Consider the following 24,469-nt stretch of genomic DNA (forward strand, 5'->3'; position numbering starts at 1 on the left):
GGAAACTCTCTTTCTATTAACAACTTCGAATTTATGGATTTGGCTATGTTCGTGGTCATGACATCAAATCTTCTTCCAAGAAAGTACACTCTACTCCATCGCTCGAAACCAACATCATGCTCAAGATACTTAGCAATTCTATCATCCTTGATTCGGATTTTCTAGAAGTGCTCCTCGAACTCATCAACTCGATAAGCTTTTGTTATCATGTAGTATGTCTGAAGGAGGCCAGCACATTTAAACTTTGTTTTATGTTCTCACCAAGGTACCTCATACAGAATCTGTGATGTGCTTGAAGGTAAATAGTGGCAATCCCCTTCCTTATAGAGTTGTGCCTATTGGATATTATACACAACTCATCACTGTTAGGCACTATTGTACGTAATTGCTAAAAACCAAGTCCACGACTTGTCGTTCTCAGAGTCAACCACACACCATGCAAAGGGATATGTGTGATTCTCGATGTCCTATGCAGTGGCTACCAACAATGTACCTCCATACTTTCCTGTCAAAAAGCAACCATCAACAGCCAACACCTTTCTCATGTTTACAAAACCCTTTCTAGCAGAACCGTAAGCAACAAAAAAATATTTAAACCTCATATTCTTGTCCCACTTCAAAGCCGTCTTGCTACCTTGCTTTGTCAATTCAAGCATATAACGGTACGTTTTTAATACTGCATACCCGTGCGCACAAGTCTCTGAATGTCTTTAGGAGATTGACATTTCCCTTCAATGAACTTACTTTTGACAAATTGTCCAATAACATCAGCGGAGGCTTGCCGATGCTCACTTAAAATATGTCTCAAATCACGTGTGCTAAGAATATATTTTCCGGACTCCGCCAACCTTCTACAATAAACCCGCCATTTGCACTTTCGGCAACGATATGCAACCATCACAACCGATGAATTAGACTTTTTGGTGATGCACTCAAAATTACCTCTCAAGGCAATAAGCTTTAGCTTCCTCACCACTTCCTGTTTGTTGTCAAATAAATACCCTATGCGCAACTCATATCCATCTGTAAAAACATGAGCTGATTCACTACTACCTGCAATTACCCCCTTTGAACCTGCATAAAAGACCATAATATTTTCTTCCTCACAAACTACCCCTTCTGCATAATCTGTATATAAAGGAATCTCTACATCTGCGGGAACATATACGGGGTCCTCCTCCTCAACATTTTTATTCTACCACACATAACAAACCTCTTCTACAGTGTCCTCCTCACCACCTACTCTTGATTTTTCAACTAAGAAATCAATGCTCTCGTAGTTTAAATTAAAACCAGCATTCTCTTCGCCGACTTCCTTGTTATCCCCTTCCTTTGAACCAACTTCCAACGGTTTATCTACAAAAGAAACCTTTAAAATCGGCCTTGAACCATTATCACCCACATCAATCATATATAACTTCACACCTTCATCCGACTTTAATATAGTAGGAGATACCTTATAATGTTCAGGAACTCTGCTTAAAACATACTTCACAACGATATCACTACGTGAGCAACTCAAATCACCTCTTCTAATTATTTCATCAATCAACTCATCAAAACTAACCTCTATGCTCACAACAATTGGTATAACTTCTTTGCTCTTCCCAATCCACTTCCAACAACTTTCTTCCTCCACCCACTCACTAAAATATTCAAAAAAGCATCTATAGAGTCGCTTGAGCGATCTAGTGTATCGTTTACTGGATCGCTTAAGTGATATAATGGATCACTTAAGCGATCTTCTACCATTTACCTGATCGCTTAAGCGATCTGCTGCCATACACTAGACTTATAGCAGATCGCTTAAGCGATCTTCTGTCATTTACCTGATCGCTTAAGTGATCTGCTGCTATATACCAGACTTATAGCAAATCGCTTAAGCGATCTTCTGTCATATACCTGATCGCTTAAGCGATCTATGATCTGCTGCATTATACTAGACATACTAGATCGCTTAAGCGATCCATCATATCTAGAACACATTTTTAGTCATCTCTACCTATAATCGGTGCTACCACGATCAGCTACCCATAATGCAAGAAAATATTCAACAAATTTGACTCCTTTCAACTGGCATTACATCAAACAAAACCCAACAACCTAAACAACTAAATCAAAATCATAACTCAAACTAATCCATCATTAAATCTTTGTAAATCGAAATATAAAATGGAAATGGGAGATATACATACCTAGACGAAATGTCAAAAGGAGATGAGAAGGAGGATCTGTGACAGAGAAGATGTTAATGACGGAGGAAGAAGATAGTGTTAATGGCGGGAAGAATGAGATGTACAGGAAAAAGGAAAAAGAAGATGTGCAGGAAGAAGATGTAGACGAAACTTAGAAGAAACAACAACCAGGGGAGGGATGCGTTTATGGCGGGAGGAAAAAGAAAAAGGAATTTGGGTTTGCTTGCAAGAAATTTCACTCTTTGGGGACATATTATAATTTTTAAAAGATTACTCAATACTTCATTAGTCTTAATTAATCACTAATCATGTTTAATTAATCTTAATCAATAATAAAACTATTTACTTAACACTTTCAAACTACATGGTCTTTTAAATAAATTTGAACTTGATTTACCCTTTTAATAAAATGTCCCGTAAGAAATGTGAAAAACATAGCTTTCTCTTATCCACTGAAATTATATTTAACGAATTACATCATATTTATTCTTCTTACTCTCTAATATAACAAAAATTACCACACTCAATTCCTCAATCCCATCATCCAAAGGCAAATTTGCACTTTTTTTTTTAATTTATTATTAATTTGGTCCAAAAAGTTTACTGCAGTGATGGAAAAAAAATGTCTTCAGCAAATTTCCAATCTTCTCAATATTGTTTATAATTAGAGCATAGCCAAGAAAGATTCGTAAAACATACCAGCAGCCACATCAGTTGGGATTCAAGTTAGGATTCTAACTTTGTATATATAAAATCTGAAATATTTCCCTTTCAAGTTGCTTTCAAAAACTCTTCTTATGCTTCCCTTCTTCAAGCTAAATCTGGACCACTGGGAAGCAGATCATAGCCATTATGGTGTTGGCGTTTAGGTGAATTGTTTTTGACTGGGATGAACTTTATAACAACCGCAAGAGGCATGCTGATCGCTCCAATTACAACACTGAGTACCCATAGTTGCCAGCTTAGAGGTACAGTGCTGGCAAAAGTTCCCAGGAATTCAACTATGATAACTTGAAATGCCACTGTCACTACAATAATTCCGATGAACATCCAGCTACTGAAAATGCCCCTAAATACGTTTATCTTCTCCATCTCACGACTGTTTATTTCGTTAAACACCTGAAGAAAGGTATACAAAACTCATTAATGAAAATGGAACCATCATACATTGAAACATTGGTGTGTGAAGTAGCATATTGTACTCAAAACAGTTTCCTCTAAGAAGAAACAATATCAGGAAATTTTCAGATTAGTCAATATGGTGCAATTGCAGCAATCAAGCAAGAGGATATTAATTAGAGACAATAGGCTTAATTAGATATTTGCACCTGGCAGAACACGAACGAGTTGAATATCACAGTATTGAGTACATCAGTAGCATCAGAACCAGTAAGCCCCAGTAGCTTCGTCCCTTTGAAATAGAGAGCCAGAAGGATGATCAGTTGGTAAATACTCTGACCAATGATATTCCTCCACATAATGTTGGTGATAAAACTTTCACCCCTCCCCACCGGGGGTCTTTTCATTAGTCCATCATTTGGAGGTTCTGTAGCCAAAGCCAATGCTCCGAGAGTATCCATAATCATGTTGACCCAGAGCAACTGCACAGCCGTGAGAGGAGCAGATCCTGAAAGTCGGGTGGAAGATAATGTTGACAATGCATAATACTTGTAATGGTACTATATAAATAAATAAAAGGTTAGTTAACGAACCTGAGATGCATGCCGAGAAAAAATTGATGAAAAGTGCAACAACATTAACTGTTAGCTGGAACTGCACAAACTTTTGAATGTTTATGTATACTGCACGTCCCCATTTGGCCACATTTACAATAGTTGAAAAATTATCATCTAAGATGATAACATCAGCATTTTCCTTAGCTACCTGTAAATAACATCCATAAAGAGGCAACAAGTTTATGAATGATATGAAACCTGAAGACCATGAGATGAATGTAATACCTATTATGGCAGATTACCCTTATACAAGATCATATGTATAAAGAAAATCATCAGTTCTATTCATAGTTTATAAAGGTTTAGTAGCCTTAAAATACTTCTGGTAGACATTTGCCAAAACCGAAGGAAAATGAGTTCCTAGGCATGCACTTGAAGACCAAAATATGATTTGAGAAATTGATAGCGTACTTAAAAGAATTTAATAACAGTAATTACCAAATACCAATTATAATTGTTCAAGTTATTTCATAGAGCAAACGACATGTTCCCCTCAAGGTTTAGCGAAATCCCAAGTTGATACCCCTGGTTGTATTTATTCTAGTTCCTATCCTTAAACTAACACCATTTCCTTTATTCTAACAGTTGAAGGGTAAAAGCGTCAAAATAACCTCACATCTCAAATTTTTCTCAACTCACAACCATTGCCAATGCCGCCCGTTTTTCATGGATCCTAGCTGGATTTCTCACCCAAACTGATGGAAATCATCACCCTAAGCCTAATTCCTTTGCCCCCTAACCTGACCAACCGGTTTCTTGGCCAGATATGGTCTGTTTTTTCGCGAATTTTCCAATCGTGCGATCCACAACTCAAACCTGATTTGGCCTATTCTCGTGCCGTTGGCCTTCCCCGACCCCACCGCTGACATCCTCACCCTCCATTGACCAAAACCCCGAAGGTTCCCACCTGTCTCCTCCCACCGATCACCGACTTCCATTACGTTAGGGTTTCGGATTTCTCAGCCAAATTCCGGCCAATTCTGGTAGCCAAAACTCCCCCCGCCTCCACTCTTGGCATCAGCGGTGCCTTCTCTTCAAAACCCCCATAACCCCTCCTAGTAACTCGTTGATCGACGTCCACGATAGCACTGCCTGCAGCCGCATTTGGGTTGTTTTTCTTGTTGTTTTGGCTTTGATTTGACTAGATTTTGGTTTGATTTGAAGTTTGTTTGAGTTGTGGATTGATTCTACAAACCCCCTGGCCATTTTCCCGATTTTCGGACATCACCTCACCTACCCCCTGCACAACGCCCACCAACTGTTCAACCATTTGCCCCAACCAATCGCGCGAACACAAACCTAACGGCAACCAATGATTGGCTAGGGCAATGAGGTGGCCGATGGGGAATAAAGGAGTTTTGGTGTGGAGGGGATGGGGTAGCTAATGGTGGCAGCTGGGTACAATTGCGATGGAGTTAGGTCGGTTGGCCTAAAAGCAACAGTCTCAAGGAAGTGGTTTGGAATGGGTGGTTCAAGGGCATTTTGGTAATTGCAGCCACTGCATCTCCCAACAGTCACTAACCGCTAGTTTAAGAGTGAGAATCTAGAATAAATGCAACCAAGGGTATCAACTTATGATTTCACTAAAGCTCGGACGGGAATATGTCGTTTACTCTATTTCATATTATAACTTAATGAGAGCTCCTTTTACTAAAAAAACTGCTATACTACTGGCAGATAAGAGATCCTCTCATTCTGTGAATCATATCATGCAATTGATATTAGAATTGGGGAAAAAAATAAAATTGTAAATAAATGACTCCAAAAGGTGCTTACACTGATGATCACATAAATTTTAGAAAGAGAGTTGGGCACAGTAAGTGAGGAAGGGAGTATTTCTAGTTCATATTGGCCTTAAAATTAGTCAAAATAACAAATGAGGAACAGAAACAAAAAACAAAAAAAAAAATTAAAATTTAAAATTTAAATAATTGATTTGAATTCGTATACAGGAATTATTCAAGCTGTCCCCCGTTAACCTATGGATTTTGAAATAAAAACCATGAAGCTGCTTGGCCAAAAGCCAACCACATTCAGATACTACTGCATATTAAAAAAGTTTATACATCTTTTACTAGTAGGTAGAAAAAGAGATCACGAAGATCTTATACATATTGGAAAAAGAACTCAAACATGTTTGGTCAAATAAACACAAACAAGTTTTATAAAGGAAAACTAACCTCTGGTCCTGCTGCCCATAGCGAGTCCAATATCTGCTTCATGCAAAGCAGGAGCATCGTTAGGCATCACCAGTCACTGCAACAACATCTCTAATGTATTCCTTAATTGAGTTACCAAGGTGTGCTTGTCCAAAGGCAAAGAGCGAGCCATTACCTATATTTAGAATAACAGTTCATATGTGTTAGCATCTTCTTATGCATGTAATTAGATATATAACTGCTGCTGCCTAACATTAAGGAAAAAACCTGAAGTTTTGGTGATGCGCTTCATCTCATCAGGGGACATATTACGAAATTCTGGTCCTTCTACAGCTCACCATCTGATGTAAGTATACCGCATCCTTTGCTTTTGCTTTAGCTGTATTAATGTTGTCTCCAGTAACCATGCGAACAGTAATTCCAGCTGCTAAACAAGTTTGAACTGCTTCCTGACTTCGGGCGAACTGGATCCTAATTCCAACAACGTATTAATGTATAGCCACTTTCAGGGATGCTGTTTTCATCAGAAGATTCATTAGATCTTGAAAGCCAGGCAAAGAGTTCTGAGAGCCAGAGGAAAGCTGTTTATTACATCTGTGATATATCCTACTTGTTCTTCAGATAGAGTAACCGTTTCTCCACTTTCACAATCACTTTGTCACATCCCAAACTATTTCTGATGCACCCTTACAAATGCTCTCATTCTGCCCCCGGACGAGCCACAAGAACGACATCTTCTTCCTGACTGAATTAAAAGGCTCCACTTAATTATCTTATATTCTCTGCGTTGGGCATCAAAGTCGCCACCCAAAATCAAGCCAAATTCCAACAGTGCTGATTTGTTGGTGTTCCCAAATGGAAGTTTTCCTTCTTTATCCTTCACCACTTCAGAATAGTATTTTGAAATATAGCCTGCAAGAAGATGTTTAATACTCTCTGGATGTTTCTGATTGAAAAATGTCTTCATACTTGTTACTTTGAATCTTTTAATTTTAGGCTATCCATATCTTACGACTACCATATGGTTGTGGTTAATGTACCTGTTTTATCAGTGCAAATGCAGTTAGCAGAAACCATTGTCTCACAAGCAGAGAGATGTCTTACTAGTGCACGATCACATAGTTTCTCATTGCAAAGGCAAGGCTCAATGTAACTGCCAATGGCAATCCTTCAGGGACGGCAACAACAATTATAGTACTGAGACAGCAAAGTAGTTATAAGCGCAATGCATCAGTTGAAGACCAATCTGTGTTTTATGTTTAATTGCTTTCTCTACCAGAAACCTTCAGTCAATACCAAAAATGTAATCACAGCAAAAGTTAAACCGATTTACCAATAATTGTAGCAACGCCATTTAGCTTCACCTGTAATGGGGTCTCATCTGCCCACCCTCATCAGAGTTTCCATCAAATTCCCCCATTCAGTCCTCATACCAACTGTTGTCACCAGCATCTTTCCTGAACCATCTTGAACTTAGTTCCCGAAGAAGAAAAGGTCTCTCATCTATTCACAGGCTCACTTTCCCCTGACAAGCTTGATTCATCAATCACCAAAGATGTCCGGATATAAGAATCCCATCGGCTGGAACTTGGTCACCTATAGATAGATGAACAACATCGCCAACAACCAAATCATAAATGGAAATTTTTTGTCTCCGTTCATCCCTAGTGACCTGAATAATAATCTTTTTCTTTCCCATCTAAATCTCTAAATTGCAAGGACTGCTGTAGTCACTGATAGCAGTAACCATAACTACCAAGAGTATACAAAGTATGATCCCCAGTCATCATACAAACCCTTTGGCCACCCTTCTGTGGCAAGTCCTACACCTATAGATGCCACAGCACAAACCATTAGTAAATTAGTGTTAGTCTGAAGTGCATCCCACACAAACATAAAAATGTTCTGGAGGTTTTTCTGTATAATGGTTGATGCCATAGATCTTTTGCTGATAGGTATATCACTTTCATGAAAACCTTCATTTAGTGAGACAGAAACTTCTGAGCAATCCCTTCAACTCCATTATAGTGTTTCAGGCCTTAATATCATGACCACGAACAATAAACGCTAGTTCATCTGGGTCTATAGTAAAACGGCTTCTTAGCCTCACCTGAAAGCTTGTATTCAGTTCGTCCAGCAGCTGCACAAGAACAAAAATGAACTAAGAAAATGGGACCCAAGGGCATAAGACAAATTTTTGATGAAACTATGAGAAGTTAAAATCATACCATCAATGAACTGCAGAGCTGCTTTTTGAACATAAAGAGCTACTCGTATCTTCCTGGGTAAGATGAAACAAAGGTACAGAGACACGATAATGAGGTCAAAGAAATAAGTTACTAAATAGCCAATGGCTGTATGTGTTAAAAAGCTTGCCACTTAATTGCAGTATGTTAGATAAGCTTGACAAACGAGTTCATTCTAACCTCCATGCTAAATCTCATACAATCCACGTTATCCTTGTGTTCTAAGGTACCTAATTTAGGCTCGGGCTATAACTGATCTTCAAAGTGATCAAGCTTGTTCTTTTTCTAAGAAAAAAGATGCGTTCAAGCTGTTCACGATAAATTAAATATATAAATGCTACATCGTTACACCACTGACAGTATAATGTAACTGAAATTGACAGCTGAAAAACCAATAACGACTGGAATAACAAAAAGTCTTGATTTAGCTTATCCTTCACGAGCTCATCGATCAATTTTAGACAGAGGGGTTATGTTTTCACAACTATTAAAAAATCCAGTAATCAATTGTTATTTCAGAATACAAGGAGTTGGAATATGCACATTTATAACATCATGAGAAACACACAGTCGGCCTTGATAAGTTAGAGGTGAGTGTCTACCAATTAAATCAACATTCTTGGGGTCACGAGAGATCACAGAGAGTAAAATAAAAGTTACGTACATAACTTTCTTCGAGCAAAAGATATATAATCGCATTATCACCAACACAAAGTGGAAGAAAGTAGCTAATCCACTCAAAAATGAATGTTTTCTGTGTTCACTAATATGATATTATCTTAAAGAAAATTACATAAAAACTTATATCATTTACAGTCCTTTTCAATGAATTTTTAAAACGAAAGTAATTCAATGTATTATCTTAACTATCAAAAATGGGAGGTTGAAAATCAGCATTTCTGACAACACTTATTAACCAAATTAATCAAAATATGACATAAAATATTTTATTACAATAATAATCAACTGAAACCTGTTTGAAAGACATTAAATCAATATATTCCATAAATCATGGTCAAAACATTTTCTAATAATGGTTTGCTTAGGTGACCATTGAAATGATCCCATTAGCCAACATAATGAAGTGCGAGAAGGGCACCATTAAAATAAGTGAAGGGTGATGAGAATGTGCCAAGAAGATGAAATTTGTATTAATAATGCTATACCCATAAACTCTTTTTACTAACTTTCTTTCAAAAAATCAAATATAATTAATTAGCTCATAATGAGTCTCATATATCCAACAATGAGCCATACCTAACTAAAGTAATCAATTACCAGCTCCATTAACGTGTGAGAAAAAAAGTTGTGAGAAATTGTCAACTTTCCTTTCTTCTATTGTATATATAAAAAATAAAAAATGGAACAAACACTACAACAGGACAAAGAACCTCATGTACCCATATGGGACGGAAAGTGACCTCACTATCAAAGTAGACAAAGGTGTCCCATTAACTGACCCGGTTAAGCTGAGGAAATTTCAAGGAAGGTTCGTGGGTAGCCGCCATTGGGAATTAAAAAGTCAAGAATGTGAATTAATAATCCCGCCGTGCCAAACAAGATATGCCTATTTTTTCCAAGTCTACCTGACAAGAACATGCGATCGTCTGGTTACCATACACAGAGTAGGGTAGCTCTTGCAACCAATTGCTTCTTAAATTCAAACTATGTATCAGTTTAATATATATAGAATCCCTTGACCATGAAAACTCAGAGACCGAAATTCCGGTAGAGATTGACGCCTAGAACTCCCCATTAAAAGTGCTACGTTTCTTTTCCATCAAAATATTGGCAATTAATAATCTTTCAAGATTAACTATGAAGGCTGCACGGTAATGGAGACTAAGTAGTCCAATTCCTTGTTACAACCATAAATAGAGACGAAACCGGAGTGTACTTCTAGTAACGTAATCGAGTTGCGATTGATATATAGATATGTATGAGGGTGGATAATACACATATCATTATAAAATACTCACCACAAAATATGATAAAACTGGAAACAAACTTGTCGAATTTTTAAATGTTTCAAGCCACCCAACTTTGTATTATTAACAAGCATTTGTTGTTATTTTTATATCTAATTATACTACATATGAGAATATAACATTATTGAGACCAACTTTTCATGGCATAGTGTGTAAATCTTATTATAAATTTTACAGTGACTATTTATATCTAACTCTCAGTAGAAAAGTATTAAATATCTTAATAGAATTTTTTATTTTTTTTAAGGGTTTCATATCATTTCATATTTATCATATAACGGTTATTTATAAAGAGAAACAAAAAAGCCTTATGCTTAAAAAAATAAGCAAGATTATTCATACCAAAAAAAAAAAAAATGCCCATTTTCTCATACTTAATATATATAGTTTAAAACTTTATAAATAATTTACTAAAATTTGTAAAGCTTTAATAAATTTCTAGTTTAAATTTCGAAAATATGTAAAACAATTATTTAAATGTTTTATAATATAAACAGAGAACAGTCTTAACTTGCCGCGAAATGAAATGGGACGAGTGGTTAAAACTTAAAACAAAGTGGACTTTTTTAGGACAAAGAACCGAGTCACCGATTTCTTGCAAAGTGGCAGCAGCTTATTGGACAGCCAGCACGTGATCTACGAGGGGACTTTAAAAGACAGAAAATCTAACCATATATTTATGCACAAACTCCGGGGATGGCGATTATTTCTACGTTTACAATTTAGAAGAATGTCAAAGAATTCGAACGGCCAACTAAGGGACGTGTATTTATGCACCAACAAACAAAAAACAAACCTCTGTTTGTTTGGCGAAAATACCGATAAGAGAAATAATTTATGCTAAGGTAAACTGGTAAAGTTTGCTTTGGTCTTTAGAAAAAAAAAAAGAAAAAAAATAAAAAAAAATAAAAATAAAAATTTAAAAAAAAAATATTTTTTATATAAGATTAGAAAATAGGTTTAATAAAAACGACAAACTAATTAATGCGCATTTAATTAGAGAAACATGAGGTAGAGAGAGATCAGCCTGCTTTCTGACTGTTCCGTATTTTTCCGTTTGGTTGCCGAGAAAATTAAGGAAAGAAAAAAAGATTATGCTAAATGGTGGTGTAGTCTGCAGTGTTGAAAAATATAAAGTGAGATAAATAAAAAAAATAAAAATAAAGGTAGAAGTAAAGAGAACCTGTATACTGCGTTTTTTCTTCTCGGCCTCAGCACGTTTGACGAGATCCGCGACGTTACGGAACCTTCTACGGCGGTTCTTCACGATAGAGACCAAAGATCTCCACCGTCTCAAGGCTTCCTCTGAGGGATTCTTAGGCTCCAAATCAAAGTCTTTCAAAAGACCGTCCATATTTTTGAATATTCTGCTCCCTCTTGAGCTTGTTTTTAAGCTAAACGGAGTTCTTCCCGCAGTTTCTTTTCGTCTAAACTATTAGGCCAAATCGATAATAAGAAAAAAAGCGAGTCAAGAATGGCAGAGGACCACAGGACGCAGAGGTTAGTGAATAAGCGCTAGCGTTTGCTCCGTCACTGTGAGAGAGAGTGTTCCGTAATGTGCAGCCATTTATCCTTCTACAGCCATTTGACTTGTTAACTATTTGGTTCGTGGCCCAATGAACCGCACCGAAGAAAGAAAAAAAAAAAAACCTTTATTATAACGAAGAGTAAACAACCTTTTCCCCCCCAAATAATGGTTTAATTACCTTTTCACCCACAAACTTTTAAAATACAATTTTATCATCCTAGTTTATATTTCGTTTCCGATTATGGCATCGTTGTGATCTCACACAACCACCATTCTCTTCCCCAATCATCATTCACCCAAACCTCTCAAACTTTATTCCTATCAACCCCACCAATCGCCAACAATCTAGCAATTAGGGTTTGCACAACTGTCTCTCCCAAGTCAAATTCCAATCAATCACAATCACCAAAATCCAGTATTTTACCACCAAAAGACTCATTGGCCTCCTCTCTTCAAAAATCTGAACAATCTCGACCAAGTTTGCTCTCTGTTCGTCATGAGAATATAAATTAGGGTAATAAAATAGTATTTTAAAAGTCTATAAGTGGAAAAATGTCATTAAGTCATTATTTGAATAGAAAAAAAGTAATAAACACTTATGATAAATGTCTTTTTTTATGTCGTGGGGATATCCATATGCCATCAACATATAACATTAAGTGTAATATTAGGCCACAACCCAATTTTACAACTTTCTCTCACAACTCTTATGTTAAGTCATTATTTGGATAGATAAAAGTAGTAAACTCTTATGATAAATGTCTTTTTTTTAGTCATAGTGATATCCATATGTCATCAACATATAACATTAACAGTAATATTAGGTCAACATCCTAATTTTACAACTTTTTCTCATAATTCTCGATGTAATACATCGCAATTAGTCAACTTGCAAATGGGTCAGGCCTGCTTGCTATAGGTTTCGTTATCCATTTACGAGTTAACAAATTACGAGCTATCACGTCAGAAGTTATGAGAAAAAATTATGAGATTAGGTTGCAGACTTAAAATTACTGAACATTAACATCAAACGACAACGAACGAAAGACATATGTAGTATCAAAATTGAAGGGTTCAAATTTTTTAAAATAAATAATTAAATGATTTCACACTATATCCATTGTTGTACCGTACTCTTTGTGAGGTTGTTATCTTCTCCGTATTATGTTTTAAGGGAGAAAAACTTTATTTTCAATTAACTGGTCTGAATCCTATATTTTAAAATACTAAGATTTATTTCTCTAAAAATTGATAAATATTTACATAATTTATTAATTAGGATAATATTTCTATTTAAAAATCAAAATACTCCTTATTTTGATATTGTTAGAAGTATTAATTAATTAAATAATAATATAATATAAAATATAAAACTTTATTACCTTTTCTTAATTCAAGGGGATTATATCTTAGTATTTTAAATCTCAAGACTCAGACTAGGAGACCTAAACCGTATTAACTCTTTTATCAAGATCTAAATTAGGTACATTATTTAAAATTGATTTTTTTTTTAAATTGGTATTTTATTAATGTTCATATATTAATTTTGACATTATAGAAGAAATACTATTCCTAGTCGCACCCTATCAACTAGGCTTGATAATGTTACTAAAAGAAATCTCTTTCTATTTTTAATGTTTAATATCTTATGGTATATATTGATTTACAATAAAATAAAATTATATATATAATTTTAATGTAGAAATGTGATGATTACTGTGTTTATAAATCAAATAATTTAGGGCATTTATGAGAGTTGTTACTATTTGAAGAAGTTTTTTTTGGAAGTTAAACTACAATAGATATCACAAGTTCAATATTTTAAGAATTATGATACTGCTCTTTTATTAACACGTCATTTGTCTATATTTATTAAGCATTTAATAAGTTGATTTTTTATACTCATTCAATTATGACATATTAGTTTGTATAAATGAAAAGTTTGTATAATTTTTTTTATATTTATTATTATTATTCATATTTTAATATATCACTTTATATTATCAGTAAAACTCTCTTTAACAATGCCGAATTTTGGGGAACATTATAGGCTTTGATTGGTTGGTTTTTGGGAATACTACTTTTAGTATTTCTAAAAAAGTTAAACAGTAAAATACCTAAAAATTCACAATATTATTCAATTTTTTTAAACCCCTTAAATTTGTTAATTTAATTAAATACCCCTAAATATTTTTTTAAAAATTGTAAAATCACCCTAACAATCCACATTTACCAGATTCCGGCCACCACTGCTGGAAAATAGACAGAATCTAGTAGGATGGCGCACTATCGGCTGAATCTGGCCGGTAGTGCACCGATCTAGCATTTTTCGGCCAGATCTATGGTGGATCTGGCCGGAAAAGGCCAGATCTTAGGCCAAAGATCTGGCCGTTGACGGGACCAATCGGTAACGACGGCCAACAAATGGTCGTCGTTGACCATCAATGACGACCGTTTGTTGGTCATATTTGACGAGCAAATACGACCAGATCTAGCCGTCAATGGCCAGATCTAGCCGTAGATCTAGCCTTTGCCGGCCAAATCCACCGTGGATCTAGTCGGAAAAGGCCATATCGACGCACGACTAGCAAGATCCAGCCGGTCATGCGCCGATACGGTGACTCTGGCCACCCTCCGACGATGATGGCCGGCTGTCCATATTTGAGGGTGGGTTGGGGGTGTTTTTGTTAACTTTTAATGTTTTATTATAGGGGGTGTTTTGTAAAAAAACATAGGGGGTATTTTATTAATTTATAAATCTTACATCGTATGCCCGCCCAATTCAACTTTTTTTTAACTTTTTTCAAAAAAAATTTCCCAAAAACACAAAATTGTGAACCAAACGGAGCCATAAATTTTTATTGTTGGGGGTGTTTAGCTAAATTAACAAACCTATGGGATTAAAAAAAATATTTTGTGTTGAATATAATATAATTAGATTTTAAGAATATTGAAACAAATATGTATTTTAAGTAGAATAGGAATAAGATAGGATATGAATAGTCTACTAAACACACCCTAGGTGTAATGAGTTAGGATTTGAGTGTATTGAGTTAGGGGTTTAAAGTTAAGTTCAAGACTATTGTGGGTATAAGGGTGTTTGTGGTGCATTGAGTTTTGTGACAATTAAATATAAGTGTCAATGGCTTCGTTTGTTTCAACTTTCATAATACTACTTTTAGTATTCCCAAAAAAGTTAAACAGTAAAATACCCAAAAACTTTGATTTTTTGGGAATACTACTCTCAATATTATTCAACTTTTTTTAAACCCTTTAAATTTGATAATTTAATTAAATACCCCTAAATATTTTTTTAAAAATTATAAAAACACCCCAGTAATTTATATTTACCAGATTCCGGCCACCACTGCCGAAAAGTGGTCGGAATCTGTTAGAATGGCGCACTATCGGCTGAATCTGGCCGGTAGTGCGCCGATCTAGCCTTTTCCGATCAGATCCACAGTGGATCTGGCCGAAAAAGGCCAGATCTAAGGCCAAAGATCTGGCCGTTGACGGTCAGATCTTTGGCCGTAATAGTTTATAACGACGGCCAACAAACGGTCGTCGTTAACCATCGTTGATGGTCGTTGTTGACGAGCAAATACGACCAGATCTGGCCGTTGACAGCCAGATCTGGCCGTAGATCTGGCCTTTGTCGGCCAGATCCACTGGCCACCGTGGATCTGGCCGGCAAAGGCCATATCAGCGCACGACCGGCAAGATCCAGCCGGTCATGCGCCAATACGGTGAACCCGGCCACCCTCCGGCGGTGGTGGCCGGCTGTCCGTATTTGACATTGGGTTGGGGGTGTTTTTGTTAACTTTTAAGATTTTATTATGGGGGTATTTTGTAAATAAATAAATATAGGGGGTATTTTATTAATTTATAAATCCTACATCGTAATACCCGCCCAATTCAACTTTTTTTTAACTTTTTTCAGAAAACTTTTCCCAAAAACACCCAATTGTGAACCAAACGAAGCCAATGTGTGTCATGTGTATTGGATTCGCTCTGGTTGCAAGGTGTATTTAATACAGGATGTTATTTGGATTAGTTGATCTTTATCCGGATCAAAAACTTTTTTAGAAAAGTAAATTTACAAATTTACCCTTCAATAAAATAAATATATTTTTGTCTCTTAAACCCTGCCTTTTGGAGGGAAAACAATTCCCTCCATTGATATTATGGAAAGATGAGAGAGAAGTAATAATTATTTCAATATTTCCAAGATAGAAGTTGGAAAGTTGAAATTAATTTATTGTAATTAATTTTTTTTTTTTAGAAAAAACAAAAACAAAAACAAAACATATAAACTCTTTCCTTAAGATTATATCAGCTACATTTAAGGGCATAGCTAGAAACTCATTCTAAGGGGTCAAGACATTAACTAAATTTAATAATATAATTGTAAATAAACTTATAATAAATAATATATTGGATATAAGTTATATAAAAATATGAGTATTTATTTATAATTCTCTTTATAATTAATATATTTATGATTATGTTTGACGATATGGAATAAATTTATAATACTTTGACGAGTGTAAAACAAAACCAAGAAAATTTACTAATGAACAAGTTATTAAGTCAACACAAATAACAACACCTCCAAATTAAACTATAATAAAATTTCTACTCATAAAATATTCAAAGATTTATCTAGCTTTTATAGTAAAATATTATTACTTTTGTTGTAATTTCTCTTTTATGTTTCAACCCCTTAAAATACATATTTTTAATATTTATCTTTTTTTTCATAATTTCAATATTTTGATATGATTTATCTGTGGGTAGTCTAGATGGTTAGAATGAATTGGGGATAGTATGGATAGACACACAATCTCAGGTTCGATTCTCCATATGAGCATCTGCAATTTAAGTGGGGGGCATATATATATATATGTTAAAGGATATACTCCATGGATATTGGGGTTAATATCTATATGAAATCCTCTAGTGGGTCTGTCTAGTGAACTTGTCAAATACAAGCGCCCATGCGTTGCACCAAGTTGTCACCAAACAACTTTAACATGTAATATTTGTTACTATCTTTCGATAGGGTCATTCAATGACAGTCTTACTGTATTATTTGTGCCTTTACTTTAGGATAATATTAAGGCTACGAACAATTTTAGAATGACCATCTTATATGATGATAGGGTCCTTACAGTCAAAATTTAAAATGCTTGATACCCAAAGAATGGGTGCAAGGATTGCAAAATTTATTTGCAAGGAGATTGGTGAATTGTGTAAGTTGTTAGAGTCTAATTAAATGCTTGATATTCCATTGCTCTAAAATATTAAAATTTTATTTGCAAGGAGGTTTGTGAATCATGTAACATGTATCTATCATTCTAAGATACAATAATAATCTATATATGATGATAGAGATGAGCTTCTTGAGCTAATTACATGCAGAAAAAGCAGATAGACCAAATGCATATCACAATTGATGATTATGATGAATATTGCCACTATGTCGCTGGACTTGTTGGATTAGGCTTATTAAAGCTTTTCCATGCATCTGCTGGGAAGGAAGATATGGATCCAGAAGATCTTCCCAATTAAATGGGTGTAATTCTTCAGGTATTCATTATATGGAGCAACAATGTGCTTTTTTACCAGCCTCAACTTTTGATTTGAAATGCTAAAGCTTGACTGGATCTACAACAACAGAAAGTAAACATTATTTGAGATTATCTGGAGACACCAAAGTCGCAGATGTTTTGGCCTTATAATATCTAGAATGAATATGTCAACAAACTAGAGGTGTATTCTCCTTTACATGTTTTGTCTTTTTTTGTTGTTTCATTATCATGTCTAACTGACTTTCTTAAAATGATTTTTGCGCCTTGAGGACTTAAATTATGACGAAAACTCTGTCAAGGCGGTAGAAAGCTTGAATGACACGAGGAAGATTGTTTGAAATACATGTATGCATTACGAGATCCAGCTATTTTCTCTCAGGTAGCAAAGCTTGAATATGAGATTGTGATTGGTTTACTAGGGTGACTGATGGCATTTGCTGAGCTTGTCATGTCGTGTAATTAAACTAAATAATATTCGTATCTAGCATTTGCCAGTCTTGTACTCTACCATACATGTTTTCTTTGAATTGGATTCTTGCTATTTTAACCTTCAAAGGATATATATATATAATTATATATATATATTATATATATATATCTATATATAATATAATGTTTTACAATTTTACGAATTGGATTCTTATTTTTCGGATAGTAGTAATGCTAATATTTATGTGGGTTTAAATCGAAAAAATTTAAATATAAATGCCACTTTAGTGTTGCAGCAAATATAAGGACAAAGTGGCAATTTTAAAGGTTGTAAATTTTTAAAAATCCAACAGTAATTCCATTCATTTAAAACATTATTTTTAATTAAAAAAAAAACTGGAAAGACAAATAGATAATTTATATTCTCATATATAGTTAATGGTATATTAGTATTTTTTTATTTATAGAGTGGGTATATTGGTAATTAATTATGTTGATATGACATAAAATGATACAAAAATTATGAAGTCAAATATTTAAGAGTATTTTTGTCTTTTCAATAAAAAAGTAACAAAAAAGCACTAATGAAACATGACGGAGGGTGGGAAAGTGTTGTTTTGAAACTTAATGGGTGGGAAATGTTATTTTTCCAAACTTTGGGTGGGAAAATGCCGTTCTCCCCAAAAGGATTTATCTACTTCTGGTTCTGCTGTATTTCATTATGGATAAACTCTATCCATAATAATACATGTGCGACAAGGTATTTACAAGTTAATTGAGTAAATTATCAATAATGCAGAAATAGTTAATTAAGGGGATGTTTGTCTAAGCTTATAAGCTGATCAAACTTACTTATAAGCCATAAAATTAAGCTGACCTGTTTGTTTATAATTTTTTTGAACTTATAAGTTGAGTTTATAAGTTAAAAAAAATAAGTTGGGGGAGAGGTACTTTTTTTTTTTTGGTTATAAGTACTTTACTTATAAGCTAGTTTGACCAAGTATATTACCACATTGTCCTTATTTAATTTTAAAATTCTATAGTATGTCCTTGTTTAATGTAGTACCTTTTTTAGTAATTTTATAATAAAATGTACTTATAAACCACATTTTACCAAACACGTCAATTACTTATCAGTCACTTATAAGTACTTTAATCAAACACGTAATTGCTTAAAATTTCAAATACTTATAAGTTAATTTTAGTTTATAAGCAATTGTTGCTTATAAGCTAATTTTAATTAAGTTTATTATCAATCAATCATAAAAGAATTAATTTGGGTATTGCCGCTGTTGTGGAAATATGATTTTTAGAAATAAGAATTTGAAAATTTCTCTAAAAGGTCGTTTGTTTACTTAACGAGGGATCATTGTAAACACTAAATAAATATATTTACTCATTTTAATAATTTATCCCATCTTTTTTTTTTTTTTTTTTTTTTTTTTGCAATTTGTTGAACTTTTCTGATATTAAAGTAAAAAAACGAATATTTTATGATAATTTTCGAAATAAATGATATTTGCAAGGTTACTTCAGTATTTTATTATAAGCTAGATGCTTGCAACATAAAATAAATAAAACTACAAGTATTGCCACTAAGGTAAGAAACTTAAATTAAGAGTTTTTTTTTTTTTTTTTAATTTACTCTCCTATGATAGAATAGAAAAAAATATATATTCTAAACCTACTAGATTATTAAAAAAAAAAAAAAAAGGGGGAGATATATAGTCTTTAATTGAAATAATTATTCGGTATTTGTCATGGACTATTTACTTTACATATAAAAAGGGGGATATAAATAGGTAGCCCATATCGAACATTAAGTCCTCAACTTTCGCACTAACAAAAAAAAAAAAAAAAAAAAAGTAGCTTTTAAACATTAAAGTTAAATCTTCATTCAACCAATTGCTTTCTTTTAATACAACTTGCGCATAAAATAAAGAAGATCTTCACTTTTGAAATTCATTAAAGTCTCCACTAAAATTTATGAAAATCTTCACAATCAAGAAACAATAATCTTTAATTAAGATGTTGGTGTGCGCATGTGGGTCAGCGTGAGTAACCACATAATTTTAATAATTCAAACAACTGGGAGACAGAATGTCGTAATACAATGACACATGTTGTCCCTATATTTTATCTAATTTGATCCTTTTTAATTAAAAAAATCCTATTAAAAGCCTTAAAACATTTAAATAAACCCTATATATTTTAAAAAGTAATCCTTTTTATCAAAATTTTAATTATTTATCTCATACTTTGTTAATTTTTTTTTTATGGATTTAAATAACAATCATTGATAAATTAATATCTTTAGGATTATGAAAATTTATCAATTAATCTATATATTATTTAATTGCATAAATTAATAATTTATTAATTTATTCAGACAATTTTTTTTTTTTTTCAAAACATTGAACTTAATGCATTTATCTACTGTGTATAATTAATGTAGTATAAAGAATAGTTGTCCTTTAGTTAGAAGTTAATGTGGTATAAGGAATAATTCAAAAACCTCCTAATTGAGTCATGTATATATATAATTTTGATCTCTAAAGAGATTATTAATTTATATATCAAGTGATACTTATGTATTTCTTTTGAAATCTATTATCTTATAAATTTAGCGAATTATTAATTTATTATATTGGTCCCAAGTCGGGACCGACCAAAAAAATTATTTAATCCAGATTATTAATTTATTGATTATTAGTTTATTGAGGTTTAACATTATATATATATATATCAAAATAAAAAAACAGAGAAATTTATCAATATTTCATTTTATAATCAAATTAGTTATTGATCTCTTCAATAATTTGATAATTGTATTGTATAAGTTTCTCAAAACAATGTGTGTGTGTATATATATATATATATACATTGTTTTGAGAAACTTATACAATACAATTATCAAATTATTGAAGAGATCAATAACTAATTTAATTATAAAATGAAATATTGATAAATTTCTCTGTTTTTTTATTTTTTTATTTTTTTTACTAATAAAACGTTTTTTCATTCAACACTATAAGTAATTTAGAAAATCTTTAACATATGAGGTGTACAAAATGATTTGAGTTATTTATCCATAAATACTACTATTGGGTGAATGATTTAATTTTCTTAACCTTGCTTCTCAAAAACAATAACACATTTGTTTTGTTCTAAAAAAAACTAATAAAATAAAAAAAAGGAGAAGAAGAAGAAGAAAGCAAGTTGAACCAAAATTGTTAAAAACATGCATTAAAATTAATTCAAAATAAAGTTTTATAATGTAGATAAAAATTAAAGTTTTTTAAATGATTATATGCGTTAGATATATCTATTACTTTTGGTTTGTCCTATTTAATAATTTTCAACAAAGAATAAAATTGAAATTAAAAAAGTGGTCAAATAAAATAAAAGGTCAGGAACCAAAAGCATCACTGAGTTATAATTAATTATTGGCACGTAGTTGTCCATTATCAAACCAATTAGTAGGGGTGTTTAAAAGAACCGGTTGGAACTGGAACTGACAGGTACTCTGAGTTTGGTTCTGGTTCCTACCTAGAACTAATCGTCAATGGGTAGGTTCTGGTTCCAAATTTTTGGAACCGTTACTGTACGGTTCCGGTTCCGGTTCTTATAGTTAAGAACCAAGAACTGAGACTAATATAAAATAAAATTAAAGATTAGGGGGGTTAATAAAAATTTTTGTAGAAAAAGTAATGTGAATACATTTATATTTATATTTCATAATATTTAAAGTAAGTTGGTTTGACTTTTGAGAATTTACCTTTACAAAGTAATGGAGTTTGCAATTTTGAATTTATAATTTGTAATTTTATTTTTGTTAATTAGTGCCAAGTGGGGTGGTATTTGTAAGTTTTTAAGGGTTTTTTTGCCATTTTAAAAACTTTTGGGGGGGTCATGAATTATACAGGGTACCCAGAACCGGAATCAGAACCATTGTTACAGGTTCTGGTTCTGGATACCTAGGAACCGGAACCGTCGGTTCCGGTTCTGATTCCAAATTTCAAGGAACCATCGGTTCTGGTTCCGATTCTGATTCTTTCAAAAAGTGCAGGGTATCCAGAACCGAACACCCCTACTAATTAGGCAAGAGTTGAGGCGGAGAAGTAGAGGAAGTCATGTTACCATCAACCCGACCACATTAACTATGTCTTTTGTGTGTTTTTAATGTTTCCCCAATAACATGCTTTACTCATCATCAAACATCATTTATCATTTTTATTTATAAATAGGAAAGTGTTAAGCTGATATGTACAAATTTAACCTTTAGTAAAATAAAATTATTTTTTGCTCCTAAGCCTTGTTTTTTGGAGGGAAAACAATTCACACTATTGACATTATGAAAGGATGAGAAAGAAATAATTATTATTTCAAAGTTTCCAAGAATAGAAGTTGAAAAGTAGGAATTAATTTATTGGAAAGTTGGAATGTAAGAATTAATTTATTGTAATAATTAAATTGCTTTATAAAAAAAAAAAAAAAAATGTAAAGGTACACCGTATTATCACCCAAAGTTGCAATTGTAATCCTTATTGCAAGTACTATAATTCAAATGTCTAACTTATTGCTTCTTCATAAGATGCGTAACTTATTGCTTTAATGTAGATGGTCTAACAACTTATACTTTATGCAATTAAATAAAAATAATTTAAGATTAGTAAATCTTGATCAGTGTGATTTGCCTGCAGAAAGAGTAGCCCAGTCAAGAAAAATCAAAGAGTCCGACCTGAAAAACTAATTAAACATGGTTTTGTTATCAAAAAACAAACAATAGATAAAATCATAATTTTAGTACACCGACGGACATTGGAACTATGACATATATGAAATCTGGTCAATTGAAATGATTTTCATTACTTACTTGAGGCACAGGAAAATTTAAACATAAACAACCTACTAGATGCCAACTACCAACCAAAAAAAGGACTTTCATGTCAGATTACTGACAAAGCAAATCGTAAGGTCCAACACTTTATAATACATCAGAACGTTTTATACAAAATGTACTCCTTAGTATTTAGAGTTTAAACCATACAAGCAAACGGAGAGACTGGACAAATTAATCATAATCAACAATTCAAGAGTCTTACTTAGTAGATACTTCGACAGTTGTTTTAGTAGAAAAAAAATCCCAAAATAAGGGAGGAAAATCACATCATTATAAACCTCAATTTCAGTCACCCCTAATAACACTACATGAATTCACACATAATAAGAGGAGAGACTATAGGACAATTTATCCAACTTAACCTCTAAAATTACAAACCACCAATATACAAGAGCATCAGCAGAACGAATCCAATCATTTTTTCTTTATTCCTTTCCAATTCTGGCAACAAAACCGCATAGTAGAAGTGTGGTCGGTATTGATTATAGAGCTAACAAAATGTAACAAATTTCAACTTGTGGCAAATTATAACTAAATTGACATTAACTTTTGAATTTACATTAAAGCCTAGACCACTATGCATTTATGAAGAGCAAGTGATTTTCCTGCAATAGAATATAGATTTTGTTTGACATTGAATTTTTATCACAAATATCTTGATTATAATTAAACTTATAATTGTTGGCATGAATTACATATATAATAACTCTTATCATATAATTAAATAAAAATATTAGATTCGTTCTTGGTAACAAATCTAATAGTTTACAACAAATCCAAAATTTTGAAAATATCTCATAGAAATTTGATTTACAGACTTAATGAAGAGAGAGAACCATTATCTCTCTCATCATTAAATCACTTTTTTAGTTCATAATTCATCAAGGGCAAATATTGTTAGTGTATGCCCTAGGAACCAATTGTGTTGTCGATTCCAGGGTATTATGTTTTATATATATATGTTCATGTATTTTGTATATACATTTTTATCTTATTAATAAAAAAAAGTGTTCTTATTTCACATGTAACTTATTGCTTTATATATATATATAACATGTGAAATGACTAGATGATATAAATCTTTAGAAAATTAAAATCATAAAAGTATTCCCTACATAGGTAATATTAATTAGATAATACATAGTAGACATGCTGAATGTCTTCGTTGAATATCCTGTGATGATATTAGTATATGTAATTATAAAAGTTATATCACTATGATATTAGCTTGAAAGGTTACTTGAAAGGTTGTTTCATGGTGACACGTTCAGTGTGTATTGATTGTCAATTTGATATAAGATTAAGACAAGGATTTTGACATACCATGAATTAATTCTTAATTGAGATTAGACAAAAGAAGAATTTAATTAAGCAACACATATGATTATAAAAGAGTTCGTTGGAGTATATCTTTACTGTGACTTAGGAGTTATGGAAAATTGGTAGATGCCTACCATATTTGATGGGAGTTTCGGTCATAAAGAATTATGACGAAACATATCGGAATAGACAACGATATTAGGTCTACAGCTAAGTCACAGTGAACCTAAGAGGCCACACATAAAAAACTAAGGAGAATGGAGAAATAGCTAAAGAGAATTGGTTATCCAAGATTGGCTAGCTTACCAAGGTAATAAAGACATTTATATTATCATCATTGAATTAGACCCAATGGAGGGTTATATTTGTAATTA

At 32.9% G+C, this 24,469-nt stretch overlaps 1 protein-coding gene across 1 annotated transcript; it reads right to left on the reverse strand.

Moving 5' to 3' along the window:
* Nucleotides 1–3,005: 3,005 nt before the first annotated feature.
* LOC116114552 (calcium-transporting ATPase 4, plasma membrane-type-like) lies at nucleotides 3,006–11,678 on the reverse strand. Its single transcript, XM_031400697.1, has 13 exons — nucleotides 11,508–11,678; nucleotides 10,913–10,971; nucleotides 8,319–8,371; nucleotides 8,201–8,230; nucleotides 7,847–7,919; nucleotides 7,131–7,258; nucleotides 6,921–7,002; nucleotides 6,429–6,561; nucleotides 6,227–6,265; nucleotides 6,112–6,144; nucleotides 3,908–4,079; nucleotides 3,524–3,822; nucleotides 3,006–3,314 (listed from the first exon to the last, which is right to left on the reverse strand). The coding sequence occupies exons 1-13, from the start codon at nucleotides 11,676–11,678 to the stop codon at nucleotides 3,006–3,008; spliced, it is 1,581 nt and encodes a 526-aa protein (XP_031256557.1).
* Nucleotides 11,679–24,469: the final 12,791 nt, after the last annotated feature.

Source organism: Pistacia vera, unplaced genomic scaffold, assembly GCF_008641045.1.
Source record: "Pistacia vera cultivar Batoury unplaced genomic scaffold, PisVer_v2 Contig713, whole genome shotgun sequence".
NCBI classification, from domain to species: Eukaryota; Viridiplantae; Streptophyta; class Magnoliopsida; order Sapindales; family Anacardiaceae; genus Pistacia; species Pistacia vera.

Bases quoted from the DNA above. Each gene is read 5' to 3' on its own strand.
- LOC116114552 (XM_031400697.1), bottom strand. From the start codon at position 11,678: ATGGACGGTCTTTTGAAAGACTTTGATTTGGAGCCTAAGAATCCCTCA. The intron at 10,972-11,507 runs GTTCTCTTTACT...TGTCTTTTAAAG, and splicing joins AGAAAAAACGCAGTATACAG to TCCCCTCGTAGATCACGTGC. The intron at 6,266-6,428 runs GTGAGCTGTAGA...TTCTAAATATAG, and splicing joins CGGTATACTTACATCAGATG to GTAATGGCTCGCTCTTTGCC.